Source organism: Glycine max, chromosome 9 (assembly GCF_000004515.6).
Source record: "Glycine max cultivar Williams 82 chromosome 9, Glycine_max_v4.0, whole genome shotgun sequence".
Taxonomy (NCBI): domain Eukaryota; kingdom Viridiplantae; phylum Streptophyta; class Magnoliopsida; order Fabales; family Fabaceae; genus Glycine; species Glycine max.
This window is the reverse complement of record NC_038245.2, coordinates 8841830-8867555: the sequence shown is the minus strand read 5'-3', so window position 1 is coordinate 8867555 and position 25726 is coordinate 8841830. Positions and strand designations below refer to the sequence as shown.

The 25726-nt window shown below is 34.2% G+C and overlaps 1 protein-coding gene across 3 annotated transcripts; it reads left to right on the top strand.

Moving 5' to 3' along the window:
• Positions 1 to 6881: 6881 nt before the first annotated feature.
• Positions 6882 to 13285, top strand: LOC100814604 (uncharacterized). 3 transcript variants are annotated; one of them, XM_041005424.1, is made up of 8 exons: positions 6882 to 7277; positions 7499 to 7590; positions 9436 to 10873; positions 10976 to 11662; positions 11753 to 11836; positions 11924 to 11999; positions 12112 to 12434; positions 12779 to 13285. In XM_041005424.1, exons 3-8 carry the CDS (start codon positions 9545 to 9547, stop codon positions 12986 to 12988), a joined length of 2709 nt encoding a protein of 902 aa, XP_040861358.1. In that variant the 5' UTR covers positions 6882 to 7277; positions 7499 to 7590; positions 9436 to 9544; the 3' UTR covers positions 12989 to 13285. The 3 variants fall into 3 exon arrangements, with proteins under 3 accessions (XP_040861358.1, XP_003533816.1, XP_006587083.1); XM_003533768.5 differs by having other exon boundaries at positions 7480 to 7590; XM_006587020.4 differs by lacking the exon at positions 7499 to 7590.
• Positions 13286 to 25726: the final 12441 nt, after the last annotated feature.

Here is a 25726-nt window from a genome sequence, read left to right as displayed (position 1 = left end):
TTCATCATTTTGGTTTTTCTAACATTTTCCTCGAATAAACGTTGGTGGCGACTCCACACGTTTTCTTCATGAGAAGACGCATTTTTACGTTTCGCCTCGCCCTCCCGCTAAAGGGTAGGTTGCGACAATAAGTAGGCTTGGACCCTGAGGACATTGGTTTCTCAAAACCTAAAGGTGAATTATCGTAGATAAAATAAAGTTCAAATTCTCACATTATTGTTGAGAAACATCTTTCGATTTCTTCATTACTCTGATGGCGTCAATATCCATCGCTCCCTTTTCTTTTTTTATGGCATCAATATCCATCTCTCCCTTTTTTTTAAGGCATCAACATCTATCATGTTCTCTTGTATGGTCGTAATAGCCATTGTTTTGATTTTGGCAGTCGCAGTAGTCGTGTTTCCCTTTTCAACGGCCGTAGTAGTTGTTGCTTCGGTTTCGATGGCCATAATAGCCGCTTGCTTTTATTTTCAGCTATATAAGCTGATAAGCAAGCCATGAAGCTCACATATGCTTTTGTCGAAGTCATGTTTCTTTAGCTTTGATCATTTTCTTAACGGCCTTGTTAATAAAAAGAAAACCTATACTAGCATCCCAACCAAAGAATTTTTCTTTTTCATCACGTGATTTGTTTTTCACATAGAATGAATCTTCGATTTTGAATGGAGATGTCCTTGCCATTGCTTGATCGCCTTCGTTTGCAAAGGAAACATAAATTCCATACAATGACTAATTCACTTTGACCATCTCGAGTTTGCCATCCTCATTCCAAAAGAACAACTTTTGATGAATTGTCGAAGGAACAACACTAACTCAATGGATCCATTCCCTTCTCAACAACATATTGAAATTAGCTTGTGATGAAATTACCAAAAACACTATAGGCCTCCTCCTCTTGCTTACTGAAACATCCAAGCAAACCACTTCCTCAAAATCTGAAGGTTTTCCACAAAAGTCAAATACTACTATATTATGAGGAATTAAATCCTCAACAATCCTTGCAAACCTGTGCAGCATGGACCTTGACAATATATTAAATGCAGCCCCTTCATCGACCAAGATCTTATTAATAATTTGGTCCTCCACCATAGTAGTCAAATGAAGTGGTTTCATGTGTAATCTCATATCCTCGATGGGTGGATCGAAAACTGCAGCATTTCAATGTGGTGTGAAACAAGAAACTTGCATAACTCAAATAGCCTTGGGCTTTAAAGAAGGATCATTGAAGTAATCCTCTCTAGCATAATCACTCAAGATATTCATGTTCTGATAATCTTTTGCATATTTTGTTGGTAAGATCGAAATAACTCCACATATTGCTTCCAATGAGTTCTCAAACCTAAGAGGTGGACCTTCACTGATTCTATCAAAGATTGACAATCTTGTAGCATTTTTATGTTGCATTGCTAATATCGCATCTCTCCTCATCCTCTAATGCCTTGTCCATTGGGTTTTTGACATATTTCGATTCATCCAAGGAGGATTTTGATAGCCATAATATCCCTTCCTCGAACCTTCAATGGTTTCGCCCTTCGAAGTGCCAAACTACTCTCTTCGAACTCTTTAAAACGTGAACTAGATCCTTCATTCCTTGGTCGAAACCACTTTTTGTTGGAACATTTTCTTGAGGAACATAGGACTTCCTCTAAGACACACTGTGAGGCCTCTAAACCTAGTTCACAGTCATGCTTATACTCTACTTTTCCTTTTCCTTAACTTCTATTTCTTACACTTTTTTGAAACTCTTTTGAATTTTTGATGCCTTGAAAGCTTTGGTTGTCGATCTATCAAACACGGTGCTACAACGAGGACATAACATAACCTCTTTCCCATCTTTTTGTTTTTTCAATAGAAAACCAACCAATGATTCTCCTGCAAGTAGACAAACTGACTCTTCCTCTTTTTCAAACTCCTCTAGGGCTTGGTTAACCTCTTCTTTAGACAGAGGGAAGCTCACTTTTGATGTCCCCATCGAGGCTCCAATCATCATGATTTGCATGGGTTCTACATAGTTAGCTTGAATGTAAAATGAGTCAGTGTCCACTTTCATTAGTTTTTCCTCGAACTTCAGTCTTCCTTCATCAATAGCCTTTTGGACCATGTTTCTGAAACGTAAACAACTGTTAGTCCAATGTCCAAAAATATTATGAAGCTCGAAGTATAGCTAATCAAGTCATGGACGTGGACACCGGAAAGGAAATTTTCTTTGTGATCATCTCAAAGGAATTTTTCTACATTTGAGGGGTAGTTTTTAAATTATTATTGTTTACAAAAATAGGTAAATATTTTAAAAAATACATATATTGTCTTTTAAAACATGACATTTTAATCCCTAAAAAAAAATAAAACTTGACTTTCAATATAGAAGTTAAAAGCACAACTTTTTTTTATCTCTTTGCCAAAAGTCAAGGACTAGTCCATCAAAATATTATATTCATTTAAGAATTTGACTTTTTTTATACATACAAATATTTTTTCATGCCACCAACTAAAAATTAAACTCATGATTATGTGTTTAAAAACATGACTTATACAAAAGTCATGTTTTAAACTACTTTTTTACATTTAAATTACAGAATTTATTTTTTAAAATATGACTTCCTCAATTTTTATTATTAAAATTATTTAGAATAAATTATATTTTTTATCTAAATTTTTTTTGGTCTCTAAATTTTTTACCACCGGTCAATGTCTTCGAATTTATTTTTCATATACTTTAGACCTTTCTGTTTATTTTGATTGTGTGGTGATTTGACATTAGCTTTATTATTTTATGAAGTTTTTTTTCTAACGGCTTTTAGATTACAAGTTGTTACATAAGTGATGAGAAAGCAAACATTTCTCCATATCTGTCCCAATTTCTCCACATATACAAATTATGAATCAATTCTGCTGCAATTTAATCAGATTTGCAAAACCAAAATCCTGAAGGAAAACTTCAAATCACAACAACAATAACGAGAAATTGGAATTTGTTTTGCGATTGCGTTGATTTAATATTCACCATTCATTTCATGCCAAATCCAACCCCACGTGGTTTGTGAGTGTGAAGGCGCATCGTCCTTTCGCCACTGCCACAACATCGCCACCCTCGCTAGCATTGGTTCCCACTTCCCATGTACAAACTTATGTTTTTCTCTGGGCAAATTTCCCCATTTTGGGTTGTTTTTAAAAACTTTTTTCCCAGATGGGGTGCTTTTAAAACTATTTACCCAAGGGAACTCTTTTGGACGTAAGCTGCATGCATGGTCAAGCAAACCGCCAGTGGGACTGGCGGGTTTGCTGCTAGTGACTGGACTCGCCACTGTCAGTGGCGATATGCACATGTTTGATTGGAACTCGCCATTCAAAGTGGCGACATGCTACAGCAAGGGGAACCGCCAGTTTGGCTGGCGAGTTCCCAGCACGTAGGCCTTAGGGCTAGGTGTCAGTGGCACAGGCCATGTAGGGTTGCAGCTGCAGCAGGGTAGATTCGCCAATGACGATGGCGGGATGCGCTTCACCGGAATCGCCAAGCTGACTGGCGATTTGCTTTATTTCAAACTTGTCCATTATAAAAGCAGGAACTTAGCTACGCTTGCTACGCTTTCTTCTTCTTCATATTACTCTTCTTCTTCATATTACTGCACTACATTGTTGTTCTTGTTTTGTTTCTGGTAAGTATTTTATACTGGTAAATATATGTTGTATTATATATATATTTTGAAACATAATTTTAGTGAAAATTATTTACGTGATTGTTCCTGTTGTAGGACTGTGGTTGTTCCTGTGACTATTACGTGGTTTCTTCTCCTACGAGCTATTACGTGGTTTTTCTATTTGGTAAGTGTTTGTTAACTTGGCTTGGTAATTTTAGTTAATATGTCAATATTATTTAAGTTAGATTTTTTAAATTATATATTATTAGTTGTGTTATATATATATATATATATATATATATATATATATATATATATATATATATATATATATATATATATATATTTTGTTAGGTTAGTTTTAGTTAATTTGATAATATTATTTTTTTAAAATTTTGTAAATTAGTATAGTATTAATTGTTTTATATATAGAAATGCTAAGTTTGTTGATGTTAGGCGAAACTTTTAAATTTTAAGTAGTATGTTTAAATATGATTTAGTTGGTGTATTATGATTTGTACGTTAGTTATAGTTGATTTATTAATATAATTTTGTTAAGATTTTTAAAATTTGTATGTTATTATTTGTGATAAAATTATTTGTACGTTAATTTTAGTTGTTATGTTATTATTATTTGGTTTAGATTTATTAGGTTTGTATGATATTATTTATATTATATATATGGTATTTTAGGTTTAGTTAGAATGTGAATATTATTTAGTTTATTGAATTATAGTTTTTATTAAAATATATGATACTTTATTAATTTTATATATATGTTCTTTAAATTTTTTATTCCATGAAATTTTTTTGATTTAATACCATTTTTTTGTGTATAATATTTGTTATATAATTTAAATTTTAATAATTGGAAAAAAATATGGTCATTTAATTAAATTAATGTAGGTATTTTAATATTTAATTTTGTTATGTATAGAATATTTTAGTTAGTAAATTAAGTTTTGTTGTGTTAAATTTATGTATGTGTTTTATTTTATAATTTTATTAAGTACGTATTTTAATTTGGTCATTTATTTCAATTTATGTTGCTATGTTAATTTTTAATTATGTTATTAGTAGAGTATTTTAGGTAGTATTTTAAGTTTTATTGTGTAAAATTTTTGTACGTGTAACAATTTTTAATTTTATTATGTATTTTAATTTGGTTATTTATTTAAATTTTTGTAGCTATTTAATTTTTAATTTTGTTATTTGTACACTATTTTAGGCAGTATTTTAAGTTTATTTGTGTACAATTTAGGTACGTGTTTAAATTTTTAATTTTGTTATGTATTTTAATTTGGTCATTTATTTAAATTTTTGTAGTTATTTAATTTTTAATTTTGTTATTTGTAGACTATTTTAGGTAGTATTTTAAGTTTATTTGTGTAAAATATATGTACGTCTTTAAATTTTTAATTTTGTTATGTATTTTAATTTGGTAATTTATTTAAATTTGTGTAGGTATGTAATTTTTAATTTTGTTATTTGTAGAGTATTTTAGGTAGTATTTTAAGTTTTTTTGTGTTAAATTTTTGTACGTGTAACAAATTTATGTATTTTAATTTAGTCATTTATTTAAATTTGTGTAGCTATTAAGCTAAAATGCAGTTTTGATCGCTTTGGGAAAAAACATCAACACTGAGAACTTGTAGTTTCAACACACAACTAAAATACAGTTTTGAACACACATGACTGAGGTTTTTTTTTCGAGTTTATAAAGGCATTGAATCGCCATTTCCCGTGGCTATTTTCTTGGCCCTAAATCGCCAATGACAGTTGCCCCTTAACTCGTCAATGGCAGTTGCAACTTGCCTTTTGGTCTGAAAAAACTAAACAGCACCTGCCACCTGAAAAAGCTTGAAAAAAGCTGGCCTACGAAACAGCCTGGAACTCGCCAGTTTGACTGGTGGGAAAGGTTCCCACCTTGCACCTATATCGCGAGTCTCACTGGCGATTTGCTCCCTTTGCATGTGCTTATCGCCACTAGCAGTGGCGAGTCCAGTCACCAGCAGCAAACCCGCCAGTCCCATTGGCGATTTGCTTGACCATGCATGCAGCTTACGTCCAAAAGAACCCTCTTGGATAAATAGTTTTAAAAGCACCCCATCTGAGGAAAAAGTTTTTAAAATAACCCCAAATGGAGAAATTTGCCTTTTCTCTGCCACCTTAGACCTGTCTGTGCTTTCCTCCATCAACGAACTTCTCATAATATTTCACGTGAATGGATGAGAGTGATTTTTTTTTTTTTTTGGAATTTCTTGTAAATTAGGTTGCGTAGTTGATTTATGTGACTTTGATAGTTTGATATTTTAAATGAAATGTGAGTTAAGTTTGAATAATATGTTTCTTTGATTTGAGATGTGAATTGAGTGTTTATTTTTCCTCCAAGTTATTGAAAAAACACTTTATTCATGTAAGTTCTTCTGACGGTTAAAAATAGAAAATCCAATCAAATAAAATAATAATTAAATCAATGTCCGATCATCACTTAACAATTAATATGAATAAAAATGATTAAAATATTAGACGGAAAAAAAATTCGAGAAGATTGTGGTGTTAAAAAAATTTTGAACCATAAAAATAAATAAAAAAAAAGTTTAACGCTGAAAAACATAATTATTGATTTTTTTTACGAAGTCGTGATTTCAAATGAGACTTCACTTTTTTTTTAAAATAATATCATTCTGGGATCCGATGTATTGATGTTATATGATCGCACATTTCTTAATAAAATCGCTGAGGTCCTGAGGTCATATTGTTAAATAAAACTTCACCTTTTTTACTTTTTATTTTAAAAAAATTCGATGAGGTCGTGTTCCTTTTGAGATAGAAATCATGTTTTTAAATGAGACTTCAAGTATTTTTTACGAATTCGTGTTTTAACTATGATTTTAGTTTTTTTATGGAAAAAAAATTATGTTTCAAAAAACGACTTTCACATTCAAAGTTGTATTGTGCAAACATGATGACTCTATATTTATGTAATTTTTTTAAAAAAACTTACACATTTCTGTAATAAAATACCCCAGTCATGTAAAAAAAGTCATCTCAAACTCAAAGTGTTATGGTGTGTTGTGGTTTATGCCAATTTTATATGTGACTACTTTATATTTTTTATTAATTAATTAAATTAAATTAGGAAGTAAATAAATAAACCCTATGCACGTATGTAAAATTGCTCCGAAGTCCAAAAAGGGACAAAAGGAAAATGAGTAAATTTTAAAATTTCTCCGAGTGTAAAGACTCGCTGAGTCAACTCACCAAATTTCACAATTCCATAAAATGTTGGCCAACTCGTAATATTGTCATCCATGAGAGAAAAAAGTAAAAAAAATAAAATATACAAATACAATATATTTGATTCTTTTATTATACTACTAATTATTATTCATACTATAGTGTAAAGAAAGTAATATGCATGAGAATTTATAACATAAAGCAAAAAATAAATAAAAAATAAAAAAATCGGTATAACGCGGCCGGGTCGAGTTGAGAGTCTCACCCAGCCATTCACTCGCGACTCGCGATTCCGAAGCGATTTCCCTTCGACGCCGAACGCCAAACGATTCCGTCGCCGGCAAGTCCTTTGGCCGCCGGTAGTTCAACTCCGATCTAGATCCTCTTCCTTTCTTTAAGGTTTCTTTCTTTCTTTATTCGATTCAGCTCTTTTATTTTTGTCTTCCACTTAGGGTTTCGTGGCAGAGCCGATTCTACCAAAAAAAAAAAAAGGAAAATTGTGGTTTTGAGGTTTATGCAAACTTTAAGTGCTCAAGTGTTCGCTATATTTCCTCAGACTAAGTTTTCTGCTTCGTGATTGTGTTTTGGTTTGATTTTGAAGGATGATAATGTGGTTACAGAGATAGCATGGAAAGAAGGACTGTTGATTATGCTTTTGTAAAATGAATAATAAAAGAGAGTGGACGTGGCTGTGTAGTGTATCATAAATGGGGTAAGTGTGCCCCAATGTGACTTTTGTGGTAAACACTGTTACACATTCTTATGGGTTTTGCCTACAACTGCTGTAAGCCAAGCTAACACAATTCTCATACATTGTTGTTTGTTATTAAATTAGTTTTAAAAAAATTGGCACAAGTTGTTAACTAACACTCGGACAGGAATTAGGAAGTGAATCAAATTCTATGTTAAGTGCAATCATGGTTTTATGTAGTTAACGCACACAAGTGCGAAATTAGTCTTGTGCTCTTTTTTAATTGGGGAATAAATTAGAGATAGAAAAGGTAGATTGAAGGATATCTTTGCACTGGAATGCCTTTTTATTGGGTGTTTTCTAGAGTTCATAGTTGCATAGAGATTGAATTGCCTAGGTGCTGGTAAGCCCAAATGGAGGCTTTTGGATTGTTCATATAATGCTGATGCAGCAAAATATCGCTCAATGCTAGTCCTATCTCTGCATCAACAGCACATTTCAATCTGGCACTCTTTAAAAGATTATTGTGTAATTGTATAATTGTTGCTAATTCTTAATAAATATACCACTTGAATGCTGTACAATGTACATTTGTTTCTACACTGTGTTTTTATCATTGTGTAGGATGTATTGTAACTGATGAAGTCGATGGTTTTCATAGTATCCAATATTTGCCCTGTGGCTTTTGATGAAAAGACCACCTCCATACTTATTTGAAAGTATAGCTCAATTTTTATTTTATTCATTGCCGAAAAAGTTATTGATTTTTCTTTTGAACTACCCTTATCACCCTGGCTTTATCCTTTTTTCTTTGTGTTATTTTTCTCCTTGCTTATATAGATGCATGTTGGCATGCTGTGTTTGCTCCAATCTTCAGACATCCTCTGTCACTCGACAACCTGGATAACAATTTCTGACTGGCATGTACTAAATTAGGAAGCATCAATACTTCAAAATGGTTTCTGTATGAGTATCTGATATCTATTGCATCAGATACTTTTTTCTCATTTATATTCGGTTACTTCTAGTCATTACACTTGATAAGAGTCCCATGGTTCACTCTTCTCAACCCATACCCTCAACATTTTGTGTCTCGTAAGTTCTTTGTGAGAACTAAGAAGGTAGTTAGCATGTAGCAGAGTTCTTCTGACATGGAGTGGAGACAGAAGTTCTAAATCTTCTTAGTATGAGGAGGGAGGACATCAAGCTGCATGTCTTATTTCTTAGTCTCAGTATACCTTTCTGGTTTTCTCTTAATTCACAACATTTACTCACAAAGATTTTATTAGATTTAATCTTATCGTTAATCCAAATAAATCATGTTTTGGAAAGATTAATGTAAGGGGATAAGTCATCTTGAGGTGTTGGAGTTTACACTTGCCTCTATCTGTTAAATGTCATAGTAATCCCTGTTGGATGGCTTCTTTGGAGATGCTTGTACCTCACGTGTGGTTTAGAAGAAACAACAAAGACCATGAGAAATGAACCACCAGACAATATGAGGCAGTGATGGTGTGTTGAAAGGAGGGAAGGTGTTTGGATGGGGGAACTTATAGCCATCTTTACATATAAAGTCATTATAATTAGTTATGTAGATTTTCCCTTTCTATTTTTTATGGTATGGCCTGTTGCAAAATTTCTCTCATGTATAATATTATCTAAAAATTTCAAGTTAGATTTTCTAAATGATTTAGGACCTACATTTGTTTCCACTTTTTCCCTCCTTTTATTTGATATTTGATTTTTAATCTTCCTTGTCCGTCATCTTTATGCTTTTTTGTATCTTTTTATTTTCATACAATATTGCTTTAAAGCCTTGAGATCAGGGCACCTACTGTCACTTATGCATTATTATTCCTGAAACAGGGAAGTCTCTCAGATTACTTGACATGTTGTAGTTTTGAAGTTTTATGTGCCTTGTATTCAGCACCAATGCCTATATGAGTGGATTTATAATAGCTCTGGTTTGGATGTAATGGCTCCAATACGCTCCACTGGATTTGTTGATCCTGGTTGGGATCATGGCATTGCTCAAGATGAGCGGAAAAAAAAGGTTAGATGCAATTACTGTGGGAAAATAGTTAGTGGTGGGATATACAGATTAAAGCAGCATTTAGCCCGAGTTTCTGGTGAAGTAACATACTGTGAAAAGGCTCCTGATGAAGTCTACCTGAAAATGAAAGAAAATCTTGAAGGCTGCCGTTCCCATAAGAAACAAAAGCAAGTTGACGCACAAGCGTATATGAATTTTCATTCTAATGATGATGAAGATGAAGAAGAGCAAGTTGGGTGCAGAAGCAAAGGGAAGCAATTGATGGATGATCGAAATGTATCTGTAAATTTGACTCCTCTTCGCTCCTTAGGATATGTTGACCCAGGGTGGGAGCATGGTGTTGCCCAGGACGAGAGAAAGAAGAAGGTCAAATGCAATTACTGTGAGAAAATTGTCAGTGGAGGTATTAATCGGTTTAAACAACATTTGGCTAGAATTCCTGGAGAGGTAGCACCTTGTAAAAATGCTCCAGAAGATGTTTATCTGAAAATTAAAGAGAACATGAAATGGCATCGTACTGGGAGGAGACTTAGGCGACCTGAGGCTAAGGAATTGATGCCTTTCTATGCAAAGTCGGATAATGATGATGATGATGATGAGTATGAGCAAGTAGAAGATGCTTTGCATCATATGAACAAGGAAACTTTGATGGATGTTGATAAGAGATTCTCTAAAGATATAATGAAGACCTACAAGGGAATATCACCTAGTACTGGTCCTGAACCAGTATTGAGAAGATCAAGATTGGATAATGTTTACCTGAAACTACCCAAGAATCAGACTCCTCAAACTTACAAACAAGTAAAAGTTAAGACAGGGCCCACTAAGAAATTACGCAAGGAAGTTATTTCTTCAATTTGCAAGTTCTTTTACCATGCGGGAATTCCTATAAAGGCTGCAGACTCCCTATATTTTCATAAAATGCTGGAAGTGGTTGGACAATATGGACAAGGACTGGTATGCCCACCAAGCCAACTTATGTCTGGTCGCCTTTTGCAGGAGGAAATCAATTGTATTAAAAATTACCTTCTTGAATATAAGGCTTCCTGGGCAATCACTGGTTGCTCTATAATGGCAGATAGTTGGATAGATACACAGGGTAGGACAAATATTAACTTTCTTGTTTCTTGTCCTCATGGTGTATACTTTGTTTCTTCAGTTGATGCCACTAATGTAGTGGAAGATGCACCAAATTTATTTAAGCTTCTGGACAAAGTAGTGGAAGAAGTAGGTGAGGAAAATGTAGTGCAGGTAAAATGTTCATTCTAATGTTGTGCCATCCTCATTCATCCTAAATATCACCTTGAAGCTGTTACTAATAATTGTTTCTCCTATTCCTCCCTCTGGATGTAGGTAATCACTGAAAATACTCCCAACTATAAAGCTGCTGGAAAAATGCTTGAAGAGAAGAGAAGGAATTTATTCTGGACACCTTGTGCCACTTATTGTATTAATCGAATGCTTGAAGATTTTACGAAAATAAGATGTGTGGAAGAGTGCATGGAAAAGGGCCAGAAAATTACCAAACTAATATACAATCAAATATGGTTGTTAAATCTTATGAAAAGTGAATTTACCGAGGGACAGGAGCTTCTAAAACCATCTGCCACCCGGTTTGCCTCTAGCTTTGCTACTCTACAGAGCTTGCTGGATCATCGAGTTGGTCTCAGAAGAATGTTTCTTTCCAACAAATGGATTTCATCCAGATTCTCCAGCTCAAATGAGGGGAAAGAGGTGGAAAAAATTGTTTTGAATGTCACATTTTGGAAGAAGATTCAGCATGTTAGGAAGTCAATAGATCCCATAATGCAAGTACTTCTAAAGCTTTGTAGTGGTGAGAGCTTGTCAATGCCATATATATATAACGATATGTATAGGGCAAAACTTGCAATCAAATCTGTTCATGGTGACGATGCCCGTAAATATGAACCATTCTGGAAGGTCATAGACAATCATTGGAATTCTCTGTTCTGTCACCCTCTTTACTTGGCTGCATACTTCTTAAATCCATCATACCGATATCGTCAGGATTTTGTGGCGGTATGTGAGAATATTCAATATTTCCTAGTGGTTGCTTATTTTCAAATTTTATTCAAGTTCTCTCCTGAAGTGAATGTTTGATATGACTAGCATTCAGAGGTAGTACGAGGGCTCAATGAATGCATTGTCCGGCTGGAGCCGGATAATATGAGACGGATATCTGCATCAATGCAGGTAATGTGTCCTTAATAAATGCTTGCTATCTGGTACCAACATTATTAGATATTTATTTTATTTGCTTCAAAGTGATGTCATCTCCAGATTGCTCATTATAATGCTGCGCAAGACGACTTTGGAACTGAATTGGCAATTAGCACAAGAACAGGTCTAGAACCAGGTAAACTGCTATGTTGCTTTTAAAATGTTCATATGAGAATTAACTTTTTTGGAGGCACATTGCTGCTTCAGTACAATTTAATTAATTTCCTTTCCTTTTGTTACCTCATTAGCTGCTTGGTGGCAACAGCATGGAATAAGTTGCTTAGAGTTGCAAAGAATAGCTGTACGCATATTAAGTCAGACATGCTCGTCCTTTGCATGTGAGCATGATTGGAGTATATATGATCAGATACATTGCAAAAGACAAAATCGTCTATCTCAGAAGAAATTGAATGACATTATATACGTTCACTACAACTTGCGACTTAGAGAATGCCAATTAAGAAAAAGGTCCAGGGACTCAAAGTTGTCCTCTGTTGACAATGTTCTGCAAGAGCATTTACTTGATGATTGGATAGTAGATGCTAATGTACAAAGCTCTGATGTTGATAAGGTAATAATTGCTTTGTTTTAAAAATTGTATGAATCAAAGCATTAATTGCTCTGAATCGGATCTATTATAAATCATGGTTGACTTGGCTTTCTTAAAGTTATCTTATTTTTATTCTTTAATGTACTAGTTGTCACCAATGATCACCGAATTCGAAGGGCTCAAAAGCCTAACCCAATTAGGTCTGAACGATTGCTTATGATAAGTTGAAATTTGATGTTATAAAAAACATGTGACTTTCATTTTCATGCTAAACATGTGACCATCACACGGTTGCAAAATATGCTCTTAAGTAATAAGCACAGAGGATGAGGCTATACTGATGAAATATTTGTTTTGTTTTGTAGAATATACTTTTTGGAGTTGAACTAGATGATGAATATGATAATGATTCAATTGATTATGAACATGGAGCTGCAAGGCATCTAAAGGGATCGCTTGAGCTGGTGACTATGGCTGATGTAGCATTAGGATCACCAGATGTAGATCATGCTAACATTGATGTTGCCACTGATGATGAGTCTGATCTGAATTACTTTGATGATTTGAGCGACTAATTAAGTTACATGGTTCTCATTTCAGAAGAGTATTTATTTGGTCATCTGGTTGAGATCCCGTACTTATTATTTTGCAGTGAAAAATCAAGATGGGCCATTTTGGTGCGTACAATCGTATTTATTTCAATTTTGGAGCGTAATAATTTTAGATCGTTCTAACCAGTTCAAGAAGTTATTACTGTTATATAAGATACTTAGTAAGAGCTGGCACATAGTCATACCCATTGATGTTATTGTAAGAAAAATTGATACTGTAAAATATAAGAAATACAAGATTTATGTGATTAGATTTACAAAGATTTGTCTGTATTTGCCATTGGAGGAAAAAAAAAAAGAAGCCAGTATCTCAAATGAATATCCCATGCTAAATTTTGCCATCCGGATCCTTAAAATAGTTGGATATATATTTGGTTAACCAGAGATTTAAAACATTGTACTGGTTGTGTATTATTATATTTCTAAAATTAAAAAGAAAAGAATTGTCTATTTTAATTAAATTCCATATAAACATAAAGTCAAAATGAAAAGGTTACTTATGAACTGCTCGATTAAGATTGTTTTTTAGGATATTTGAATTTGATATGCCTAAAGTCTAATATAACACTTGACCGATATATGAAAGTTTGCCCAAAGTTTAGATATAGAACTAGAAAGAACTACTACATTCGAAAAAACTAAACACAGCAGCAAGCAGCAACACTGCAACAGCATGTGTAGGCTCCTCATACATCCGCGCATTGTTTCCTTTCCCTGTGCATTAGAGTGGCCTCCCAATTAAGGCTGAGAAGATAGATCTTTGATGGAATGAACAAGGGCAATATAAGCATGGAATTGAGGAAGACTTCAATGCAACAAGTGGACAGCCACCTATGTGAGTCAGAATACCACTCATCCCGTCCTTAATTATAAAAATTTTTAATTAATTTATGTCTCTTAAGAAAAATAATTAATTTAATTAATCACGTTAAATTTGTCAATTATTTATATTATTATTATTTTAAAATTATTTTTTTTATCTCTTTATCCACTTAATTACTTTTTTTTATGTTTGAAGAGAAAATAGTTAAGGATATATATAAAAAATTAATACATCTAAAATTAAAAAAAATCTTATAGAAAAAAGATAAATAATTTTTTTGGAAATTCAAAATGGAGGAAGTATATGAGTCTTGGGTAGCCCAAGTAGGCCATGCTACAAAGCCGATAAGGCAATAACTCTTCAGGCATGAATGTAGTAAGGGTGTTGCTAGGTGCACCCAGCAATATTGCTGGTGCACCCAACAATTATATGAATTAGCCATATTGCCTTTATAGTAAAATATATTAAAAAAGCTTTTTTGGACATTTGATATTCTTCTGCCTTCATTTCTTTTCTTCTTCTCTTTCGAGTTCACGTTTCTTCTCCCGTGCACATCTTCTTCCTTCCACCATTGTCGCTCGTTGGTGAAGCTTTTTGGTGCATTTGTTGCGTCTGGTCGAGGTTAGTGCTTTGTATCTCCCCTCACCTTTTATCTGCTAGTATAATGTAGTTTAGGGTGGTTTTAGGGTAGAAGACTTATGGGTTTTTGGTCTGAGAAAGTGTGGCTTGGTTGGGTTTGAGAAAGCATGGGAGAGACAGAGGTAGGAGACGAAGAGGTTATTCGCATACGGAAGAACGCAATCCTTCGTACGGAAGATCATTCTTCCTTATGTTCGTATGGAAGAAGGTTGTTCCGTAAGAACATATGGAAATGTTCTTCCGTATGAAGGGTTTTTATGTTACGGAAGAACGTTCTTCCGTAAGTTCATACGAAACAACCTTATTATGTATGTTCTTACGGAAGAAGGTGTTCCGTATGGAATTACAAAAGAACTTTGTTCCGTAACATAAAAATCCTTCATATGGAAGAACATTTCTGTATGTTCTTATGGAATTTCCATAAGAACATACGAAAATGTTCTTCCGTATGAAGGGTTTTTATGTTACGAAAGATCCTTCTTCCGAATGTGATACAAAATCTGAATTTTTAATTTTTTTGTTATTTGGAATTTGATTTTTGAATTGCTATGGTTGTGCATGTCTTGCATGAAATACATTTTTACATGCTATGTTTGAATATATGAAATACATTGTCACTTCTTAAGTGCAACCCTTGCCTTGTATATAATCATTATAGACCAAAAATACCAAAAATTTGTATATAACCGTTGCCTTATATATCATTGAAAATAACAATGTCATATTTGTAACCCATATGACATATAGGCTTCTCAATCTGCGAGAGTAGACTTATCCTTTGTAGACCCTTCCAATGCCATATAGAGTCAAAGAAAGGAATATTATGGGAATTATTCAAACAAACAAACTCATTGTACGTAGATCTCACAGTGAAAGTACCATCAGTCATGCCTTATTCAAACAAATGGAATGACAGAGTTCATGGGGAAGCCTATTATGACTATCTCCCTTAGCTTCTTTAATAGTTTAGTTATTTGTCTCTAAATTTTCAAAAGCAAAATTAAGAACAATTTCTCCTGAAACCAACATACACAAAATTGCATGACATACCTAATTGTGTTGCATTACGTAGAAAATTTTAAACCAAATGAGTACTTAGAAACCTTATTTACCAATTATATGAATACTTAATTTGACAAAAAAAAACTACATTGTTCTTCATGATTTTCAAATCATGGTTAGAACAAGAGGTCTAGCACGTGCCTTAGGTAGTGGTACAGGTAGAGGCACGGGACGGGATGAGCATGATGTTGACTTTCCCCGGCGTCGTAGGCCTACTGCTTTTGCCCGTAGGCAATGGGCTCAGGTTGTTGTCGTTGAGGAAGTTCCTCCTCAGGTGACCGAGGATGTTCCTCCTCAGGTGACTGAGGATCTTGCTGATCAGGTGATTGAGGGTGTTGCTGATATGACTGAGGATGTCCCTGATGTGGAGGAAGACATGATGACTGTGGACGTAGATGCTGCGGACGTAGCTACTGATGGTGCTGAGGGGTCACCTGTTGATCATGGTTAGGGATTCCCTGGTGGGCCACGTGACCAATTGGTCCTAACATCGTTTGCTAACCATGTGGCGTACAGTATTTGAACTGGCCAAGTAACTTTATTTTTTATTTTTTGTTGTCTTGCCTGTGATAATGAATGTTAACTTTTATGTTGTGTTATTCAACTCAGGAACGACCTGAGTTGAAGCTGGTCTCCCACGGTAGGAAAGTTGATAAAATTGGGAGTCCAGCACCTGAGATTGAAGGTCTTGTTGTCGGCACCGGATTAAGTCCATTGATCGGGTGTTCTATGGTCAGCGGCGATCCTGGATTGATATCCGCATTTGCGGAGAGGTGGCATAGGGAGACCAACACCTTCCACCTTCCAGTGGGGGAGTTAACTATTACACTGGACGATGTGGCGTGTCTCCTCCATCTTCCTATCATAGGGGCATTACACAGGTTTGAGCCTCTGGTCGTGGACGAGGCCGTGTTGCTGTTGACCGAGCTTTTAGAGGTATCTGGCGAGAAGGCTCGAGCTGAGACCCTACGTGCTCATGGGGCTTACGTGTGACTGTCATGGCTCTGTGATGTGTATGAGAGTATATGCCTGGTGGGTTGTACTCTTTTTGCAAATAAGAGTTCAACCCATGTTCATGTGGTGCATCTAAGGGCTTTTCGAGACCTGGGTCAGTCTGGGGGCTATGCATGGGGAGTTGTCTCCTTGGTTCACATGTATGACCAGCTGAATGAAGCTTCATAGACCCCCACACGACAGATGGGTGGATACTTGATGCTATTACAGGTAAATTTTAAAGTTCGTAAACTGGTTTAAGTTGGAAAATGAATTTTTAAGGTTTTTATGTTATGTTCACTTTATTTGTGTAGTGTTGGATATATGAGTATTTTTGCAGTGTTCATCAATGCATGACTGGTGATGCGTACGCTGAGACTACCCCACGTGCCTTGAGGTGGCTTACGACGAAGGCGCACATAAAGGGGATCAAGGGAGCATCGTACAGGGCATGTTTGGACGCTCTGACGATCATAGACGTTTCCTGGTTGCCCTACAGTGACCACCGGGCAATTAGGGGCTTCGACCTGATTTCATGCTATAAGGGGAAGCTTAGATGGGGTCATGTTGTGGTCAGCGTCCGACCAGAGTGGGTGGTCCGACAGTTCGGGTATATCCAGATCATCCCTCCATCGCCGGTTACTGCTTCGTTGTTGTATGACGAGATAGACGACTGGTGGATGCATTTTGGGGACCATTTAGCACCGGAAGGTGAGATCTGTGTTGTCCCTGGGCAGGTATCAGCGGACTACATGGATTGGTTTTTCCAGATCTCTCACCCGTTCATCACGCCGACCCAGGAAGGCGATCAGCCGAGACAACCAGTTGCCCCATATGTGGATGCATACATCGAGCCACATGTGCCGGAGGTTGCAGTCGCAGATGATCTCCCCAGACATTTAGTGGTATTTTAATTTGGTTTAGTGTTTTCTAATTTATTCTTTATTTGATATTTTGTTATAACTGTGTTTTTATGATTGTCACAGGTTTCTTGTGAAGAATGTGAAGTGATCTTAGAAAGGTTGGAGCGTGTGCTCAACCTTAGGATGGTGACTGCAGGAACTGAGTTACATGACATCATGGAAGATTGCCTGCAGCTCACTAATGGAGAGACCTCTGTTGGAAGTCTTAGGGCGCGACGTAGACAACACATAGATTAGCTTTTGATATGATGTGTATTATTTTTGTATTTCATAACATTATTGTTATTTCTACACTATTTTAGTAATACATATTTTGTTAATTATTTGTTTCATTATTTAATTTTTCATGTAGTGTTTATGACTTACATAATCAATTGGTGAAAATAAAATCTAATTATGCCTAGAACTAAAAAGCACAAAATAAAAAAAATAGGATTTGGACCGTTAAAAATATGGCTAAGTACCCCTGTTCGGCATTTTTTTAAAATTATGTGCGAGTCGCCTAAGACATTCAAGGGGCGCTACTTCTATTGTATGCACGTGAAAGAACTAAAAAAAATAATATCGTGAATCGGTTCCGTCGAATAGGGCCTGAAAAACAAGCACAAAAAAAAAAGTAGGATGCGGACCCTTAAAATTATGACCAAGTACCCCTGTTCGGCGTTTTTTTAAAATTATGTGCGAGTTGCCCAAGACATGTGAGGGACCCTATTTCTCATGTTTGCACATCAAGGAACGCAAAAAAAAATATCGTGAACCAGTTCCATCGAATAGGACTTGAAAAACAAGCACAAAAGTCAAAAAAGTAGGATCTAGACCCTTAAAATTATGACCAAGTACCCCTGTTCGGCGTTTTTTTAAAATTATGTGCGAGTTGCCCAAGACATGTGAGGGACCCTATTTCTCATGTTTGCACATCAAGGAACACAAAAAAAAATATCGTGAACCGATTCCATCGAATAGGACCTGAAAAACAAGCACAAAAGTCAAAAAAGTAGGATCCAGACCCTTAAAATTATGACCAAGTACCCCTGTTCGACGTTTTTTTTTTAAATTATGTGCGAGTCGCGTAACACATTCGAGGGGCCCTATTTCTCATGTTTGCACGTTAAAAAACTAAAAAAAATATTGTGAACCGGTTCCATTGAATCGGACCTGAAAAACAAGCACCAAAATAAAAAAAAAAAATAGGATCCGAACCCTTTAAATAGGTACTTGGTCATAATTTAAGGGTCTAGATCCTACTTTTTTGACTTTTGTGCTTGTTTTTCAGGTCCGATTCGATGGAACCGGTTCACAATATTTTTTTTTGAGTTCCTTGACGTGCAAACATGAGAAATAGGGCCCCTCGAATGTGTTACGCGACTCGCACATAATTTTGAAAAAACGCCGAACAGGGATACTTGGTCATAATTTTAAGGGTCCGGATCCTATTATTTTTATTTTGGTGCTTTTTAGTTCTAGGCGTAATTACATTTTATTTTCAGCAATTGATAATGAAACAAATAATTAACAAAATTGAGGTGCCCAAAATAATGTAATAATAACAACAATGGTGGTGCAACCAACAATTTAGTGTTGCTAGGTGCACCCAGCAACACTGTTGGTGCACTTAGCAATTTTTAAATATCCCCATTTTTGCCCCTATGGCTATTTTCTTTAAAATGAAAGTTGTGATCCCTCCTCGCTTACATTTTCAGCTTTGTTTTTTCGCGTTGTGTCCCTACTTGCTTATTGTTTAAGAGTCATTTTTCCGGTGTGGTCCCGTTGCTGTGTTAAAGTGTGGTTTTTTCGCGTATTTTTCCGCATGACCTCCTTCTCCCCCTTTCGCCACTCCCCTTCCCCCTTCTTCCTCCCTCCCCCTTCCCGTCCCTCTCCCCCTTGTTCCTCCCCTCCCCTCCCTTCTACTCCCTTAACAGCGAGTTCAGGCAAGGCTTGCAGCACTTTTGATGGAAAGTAAGGGGGTCACGTGGAGCGAAAGTTGTCTCAAATGATTTTGGACAAGAAGTTCGCTGCAACCGCCCCCCTTGTTCCTCCCTCCCCTTAGCAGCGAGTTTAGGCAAGGCTTGCACCACTTTTGATGGAAAGTAAGGGGTCACATGGAGCGAAAGTTGTCTCAGATGATTTTGGACAAGAAGTTCCCTGCAACCGCCCCCCTTGTTCCTCCCTCCCCCTCCCCCTTCTACTCCCTCAACAGCGAGTTCAGGCAAAGCTTGCAGCACTTTTGATGGAAAGTAAGGGGGTCACGTAGAGCGGAAGTTGTCTCAGATGATTTTGGACAAGAAATTCCCTGCAACCGCCCCCCTTGTTCCTCCCTCCCCCTCCCCCTTCTACTCCCTTAACAGCGAGTTCAGGCAAGACTTGCAGCACTTTTGATGGAAAGTAAGGGGGTCACGTGGAGCGGAAGTTGTCTCAGATGATTTTGGATAACAAGTTTGTTGGAACCGCGACCGCCACCACAACCTCCCCCTCCCTCTCCCCCTTCTTCCTCCCTCCCCGCCACACCCAACATCCACTCAAGGTATGTTTTTTATTTTTCTCGTTCTTCCTCTTTTGTTCTTGCAAATAGATTACCCCATATATTTTTTAGATTGCCCCATATATTTTTAAAAATTATTTCATTATTTTTTAAAAAAATATACCTATTAAATAATTTGTTAGATTTATATAAAAATTAATTGTCAAAAAATTTATTATTTAAATTTACATGTGCATTAAATATGCATTAGAAATTTTAGTGTTATGTATATCAACATTATTTATTTTATAACGTATTTGGCTCATTAGCTCAGTTGATTAGAGCATTGTGCTAATAATCTTAAAGTCGCAGGTTCGGGTCTTACTTGGGTCATTAATTTGACACAAATATTTTTCAAAAAAACAAAAAATGTCTTACGGAAGACCCTTCATCCGTAAAAACTCTTACGGAAGAACTTCTTCCATAACCTCTTACAGAATAAGTTCTTCCGTAAGAGGTTACAGAAGAAGATCTTCCGTAAGCGTTGTTTACTTGTACGGAAGAACTTCTTCCGTAAAATTCATATGGATGAACATCTTCCGTGAAAATGTAAAAAAAATCATACAGAAGAACTTTTTCCGTAAAAGGTTACAGAAGAAGTTCTTCCGTCAAATTTTATGGAAGGGCAATATTGGAATAATGAGAAGTTGCTGGGTGCACCTAGCAACACCCATGTAGTAACATCCGTAGACCCAAATAAAAAATGATTGACATTGTTATAATTATTAAAAATACCGTTGTGCTGTCTATATAAAAGTGCATAGAAATTTTATTTTATTTTACAGAAACGTCATTATTTTACATCAGACTCAAATTAGACCAAATAAAAGGTTTTATTAAAACCTATTTAGTTAAACAAATTAGGTCCTAGGTCATTCAAGAGGCTAGCTTATTTAAAAAATCATAAATAAATACTCAATGTTTTTTTAAAGGAATAAATATTCATTGTTAGTATTATTATTATATTAAATTTGTTATAATACGTTAAAATTTTACATGTATTTATTTTTTAAAATGTTAATCATGTTGATCTACATGAAGAGTTAAGCTAAAGCTTATTATAATTAAGTTTATTGAAAAATAAAATTATATTTTGTTGTGAAATATATTTTTAAATAAGTTATCATAAATGTTATATTAAACCTGAAAAATATATCTATATCATATAAATGAGTTAGATTTGATTCTTAGAAGCTTGACCTACATATTTTTACATTTATTTTAGTTTTAAATTATCACAAACTAGACCACTTAAACAAGCTTCCCAAGTAGGGGTAGAAGTAGGCTAAGTTGTCCGCCAAAGGCCTATGGTGCAACATGCTTAAGGCCTGGCTCGACTCCATTCGTTTAGCAAAAATGTCAGACTTAAGTTTTTTAAAATAACCTTTTTAGTTAAATAGTCCAAGACATATGCCTTAAAAAAACCTATTAGGTTTGATGGACTGGCCTATTTAGTAGCAATAATTAATAGTAAAAATATTATTATTAACATGATATATAATATTATATTTATTTTAATGAAATTACAAAATTATTTTAGTGGTTTGACGATTTGAATCATTTTAGTGTTTGAAATAAGTTAATTCCTATAAGCACAGTTAAATGAGTAGTAGGAATATGGGTTCTTTTCTTTTGGTGGGACTTAAAAGGCTTTTGGTAGTCTGTCAATTATAGTGTTTGTTAGCAAGTTTTGGCCTCATCTTGTGATTTAAAATTGTCTTATTTTTTCAATGAGAATCTTTGACTTTTTTAAAGAAACAAAATATTTTTTACACTTCTTAATATGAAATAGACCTTTAAATAAGCTAATATGTCATACAAGCTTATATAAATAGGATCGTAACCGATAACAGGCTCATACTTGACCATAGAAATATAAGATAAGTCGAGTCAGGCTTAGGTGGGCTCAGACCTAGCCCAACCCATTTCCACCCTTACTTGTGGGTTAGACTAGATCAACTTTTAAGTATGTCAAGCCCAGCAAGGGTGGACTCCAAAATTAACGGTTAAGGGGGCAACTATGAAAATTAAGTGTATATATACTTTGGCATCATGTCCTACAAATTCACTCTTTCTACATGTGTATTTGACATAATTTTGTGCTAGATGTAGTCACTAAAAGCCCTTCCAAACATAAAATATTAAAATTCATCCAATAAATATACAAGCATAAAAATTATACAAAGCATTCATGATTATGTGTTTTTCAAAATGATCAAAGAACATATAATAAAGAATATTATATATATATATATATATATATATATATATATATATATATATATATATATATATATATATATATATATATATATATATATATATATATATATATATATATATATATATAAATTACTAATGATAATCACCAATTTCACATGTCATAAAAAACCAGGCTAAGTTTATAATAAAAGTTGGTAGCTATGTTAAACATTTTTTTTTATGAAAAATCTTATTATTATGTTCCAAATATTTACTAAATTATAATAAATTATGTTACTCATTAAATTATCTTTCACAACAATAGTATCCACCAACCAAACCATTGAAGAATATTTTGCTTTCAATTAATCAAAAAATAGAACAAGAAAATGTTTTGTCTTGGTAAAGGAAACAACTTTGAAAATAAATTAAGGTGGACATTTGGCACAATTTGATATCTAATTTGTTTTCATAAGGATTAGGAAGCAGACAGGTCTACACTCTTGCACTCGAGATTAGAAAGCAAGTTGGGACATCCCAAACAACGACAAGAAAAACAAAGACAAGATGAGATAAACAAAGATAATACATGAACAATGACGATAGGAAGATAGAATATTTGTTCATGTGTACTGTTTTCAAAATCTAAGTTATCAATCTCTTATATACTGTTTACAGGTCTGACCCATTAAAAAAGTTAATAAAGAATCTTGAATTTTCCAAATATAAAAATAAAAAATGCTAATAAAGTCATTTGATTACAAACTACAATTATTTATAACTTTTCGAATAATAATAACATATTGCTTATTAGAAAGAAAAATAATTGATACAAGGATTGCAAAAGAATAAAATATTTTGTTAAAAAGTAAAAAAAAAAAGTAGAAGATAAATAACATTTAAATAACATTATATACATAATTAAACTACTAAATAAAAATAATTACTATATACATATGTATTAAAAAATAATTTATAAAAAGTTGAAAGTAGGTCTGCCCCGGATGCCTTAGTCCTTAAAAAAGATCTTTGATGACAAATAAACAGGTCAGACTTAGGCCAAATACTTTTAATCAAGGTCAAATTCAAACTTAGCAAAGCCTAGCTCAACTCGACATATTTTCATCCTACTTACACATCATTGTGAAATTTTCTTTTGTGGTCTATATACAATTGGTTGTTAGTCAAGAGTTATGCAGTTGTTGGCTTACCAATAACCATCATAGTTCAAAACAAGGTGGTATATACAAAATGCATATAGTAAGTATACGATTAAATATCTTTGAAGCATAGAAGAACCTCAAGAACAATTGTAATTCTCCTGGTTCATATATAATTAATAGTATAGATACATCAATGTATAAACATAAGGTCAGATGGGAAATTATGAAATATCAAATATCACACTAGAAGGGGATTGGATAGTGTTAAAAAAAAATAAACCTTTTTCGAAATGGATGTAGTTTTTACAATATTTGAATAAGATGATAAAAACAAAGTTTCTTATGGTTTTCCAATAACTATAAAAAAATATTTAATAAAACAGTATTGTTTGATCTTTTACAAAAGGTTTTCCAAATGCAAACTTGTTCGTTCAAGTGTCTAGAAACATGTTCCGGAGAATATAAGTTAAATAACAAAGGAGTGAAGTAGAAACACTTAGTTTATACTCGTTCACTTAACCTGAGTTACATTCAATTCTCCTTCACAAACTGTAAAAGATTCTACTAATCAAACTTGATTAAAAACAAGTATTCTGACTCACTACTCATGGCTACTATAATATTCTCAAGGCCATTTTCGGCACACTCTTAAACGTCCTCTGAGTTTAAGAACACCCATGTATTATTTAATACTAAATCATTCTAGGCTTTCACAAACAACAAATGTTTGAATGAATACAATGATTCAACTCTTATAGATAGGATATGATAATGTAAAACAGATTACACAAAATGATTTTGCAAAACAAAGGATAAAAGATTAAGCTTGTGTGGACTTCTTGTCCAATGAATTTAGTAAAGTAACAACACTCGATAAATATGATAGCTTGTGATAATTCCTTGTCTTTCACTCTCAAGCTTGAGGTTCTTTATATAGGCTTCAAAAAATATCTGTTGTGGGATTAAGGTCTTCCTCAAAAGTTTTCGTTATCAACAACTCATTCTTTCTGTTACGTAACATCTTGTTGAGGAGAGAGAAAGGGGACAACAATACACTATGTTTAAGGCTTTTGCTCTACTACATGTACTATTTGATTCTTTGGCAGCTGTGATATTCTTCTTTTTGTCTTTGCCTTAGTACACTTGAAATTCAAATGTTAGAATTTCAAATTATAAGAGGAAAAATTGTACGAATGAGAGATTATGCCTTGTGTGAGCTAACATGAGTTCAATACATAATTGAATGTCATTTAAGCTTAGTATAAAACACTTGTGAAAGTAAATATGTCCTTTAGATGCGCAAAGCATAATACAGTGTGTTGACATTGATTTTCTCAAAGGATTGAACACTTGTTTTATAACAGCTCGTTGGACATGCAATTAGTTTTTGATGAAAACAAGTTCCAGTTACCTTTTGGATGGTTACTTGTTAAAGCATAAGGGTAGGAAAATATTATCATGAGATTTTTACCAAGTAGTCATCTTTCACTTAACATAAAACATTAGTCCATCAACATATTATATCTATATTATCATCAAAACATTGGGTATCTTGGATCATCCATATATATGATCACTTCATTATTTACCGAATAAAACTTAATGATTAATGATAATTCATTAATGATAAAAAAATATGAGAAAAATGTTATGCACTAATCGTGCAAAATAATTTTACGTTATCATCCAATCACATCACACCATTTATGGTAAGTTTATTTACTTTTACAAAATTATCTTAAAAGACATAAAAATAATGATTTGTGATTGAATGATGATGTAAAACTATTTTACAATGTTAGTGTATCACTATTAAACTCTAAAAACACTCATTTGAAAAGAATCATTATTGCTTTAGTTTTTAAACATTTTATTTTAAATCGATATAATTAAGGTTGAACAACATTTAGTTATATTATTGTGTTTTTCAAGAGCCTCTCTATATACATTTCATATGCATAGAGTAAATCCCAAAGTAGACTCACTTGCTATCATTAGAGTAAACTTTTTACAATTGAACGCACTATTTCTTGTGACATGTCTAGAGCTAGCAAAATTGACAGAGCAACCTAACTCGATCCGTCAAGCCAAGTGTGAAAAATGGGTTGGGTCGAGCCAACCCATATTCTATATGAGCCTCATTTTTGAAATCCAGCTAGGCCAAGTGGCCCATCGGACTGACCCATACTGACCCATTTTTTGTCTAAATTTACAAAAATTAAAAAATATCAGGTCAAAATAGGCCTAGTTGAATTTGGGCCTAAATTTCTTGAGTCTGTTATGGCCCATCGAGCTGGCCCAAAAAGGTAAGATTCTATTTGGGTCCACATTTTCTCTATCCAATTCAACTTGATCATCCCGGTCCATTTTGCTAGTGTG

What these genes read in the sequence shown, in the direction of transcription:
- LOC100814604 (XM_006587020.4), top strand. Translation starts at nt 9,545, where the DNA reads ATGGCTCCAATACGCTCCACTGGATTTGTTGATCCTGGTTGGGATCAT. An exon ending in ATCGTCAGGATTTTGTGGCG is followed by an intron (nt 11,663 to 11,752) that starts GTATGTGAGAAT and finishes TGATATGACTAG; the next exon opens with CATTCAGAGGTAGTACGAGG. An exon ending in AAGAACAGGTCTAGAACCAG is followed by an intron (nt 12,000 to 12,111) that starts GTAAACTGCTAT and finishes TTACCTCATTAG; the next exon opens with CTGCTTGGTGGCAACAGCAT.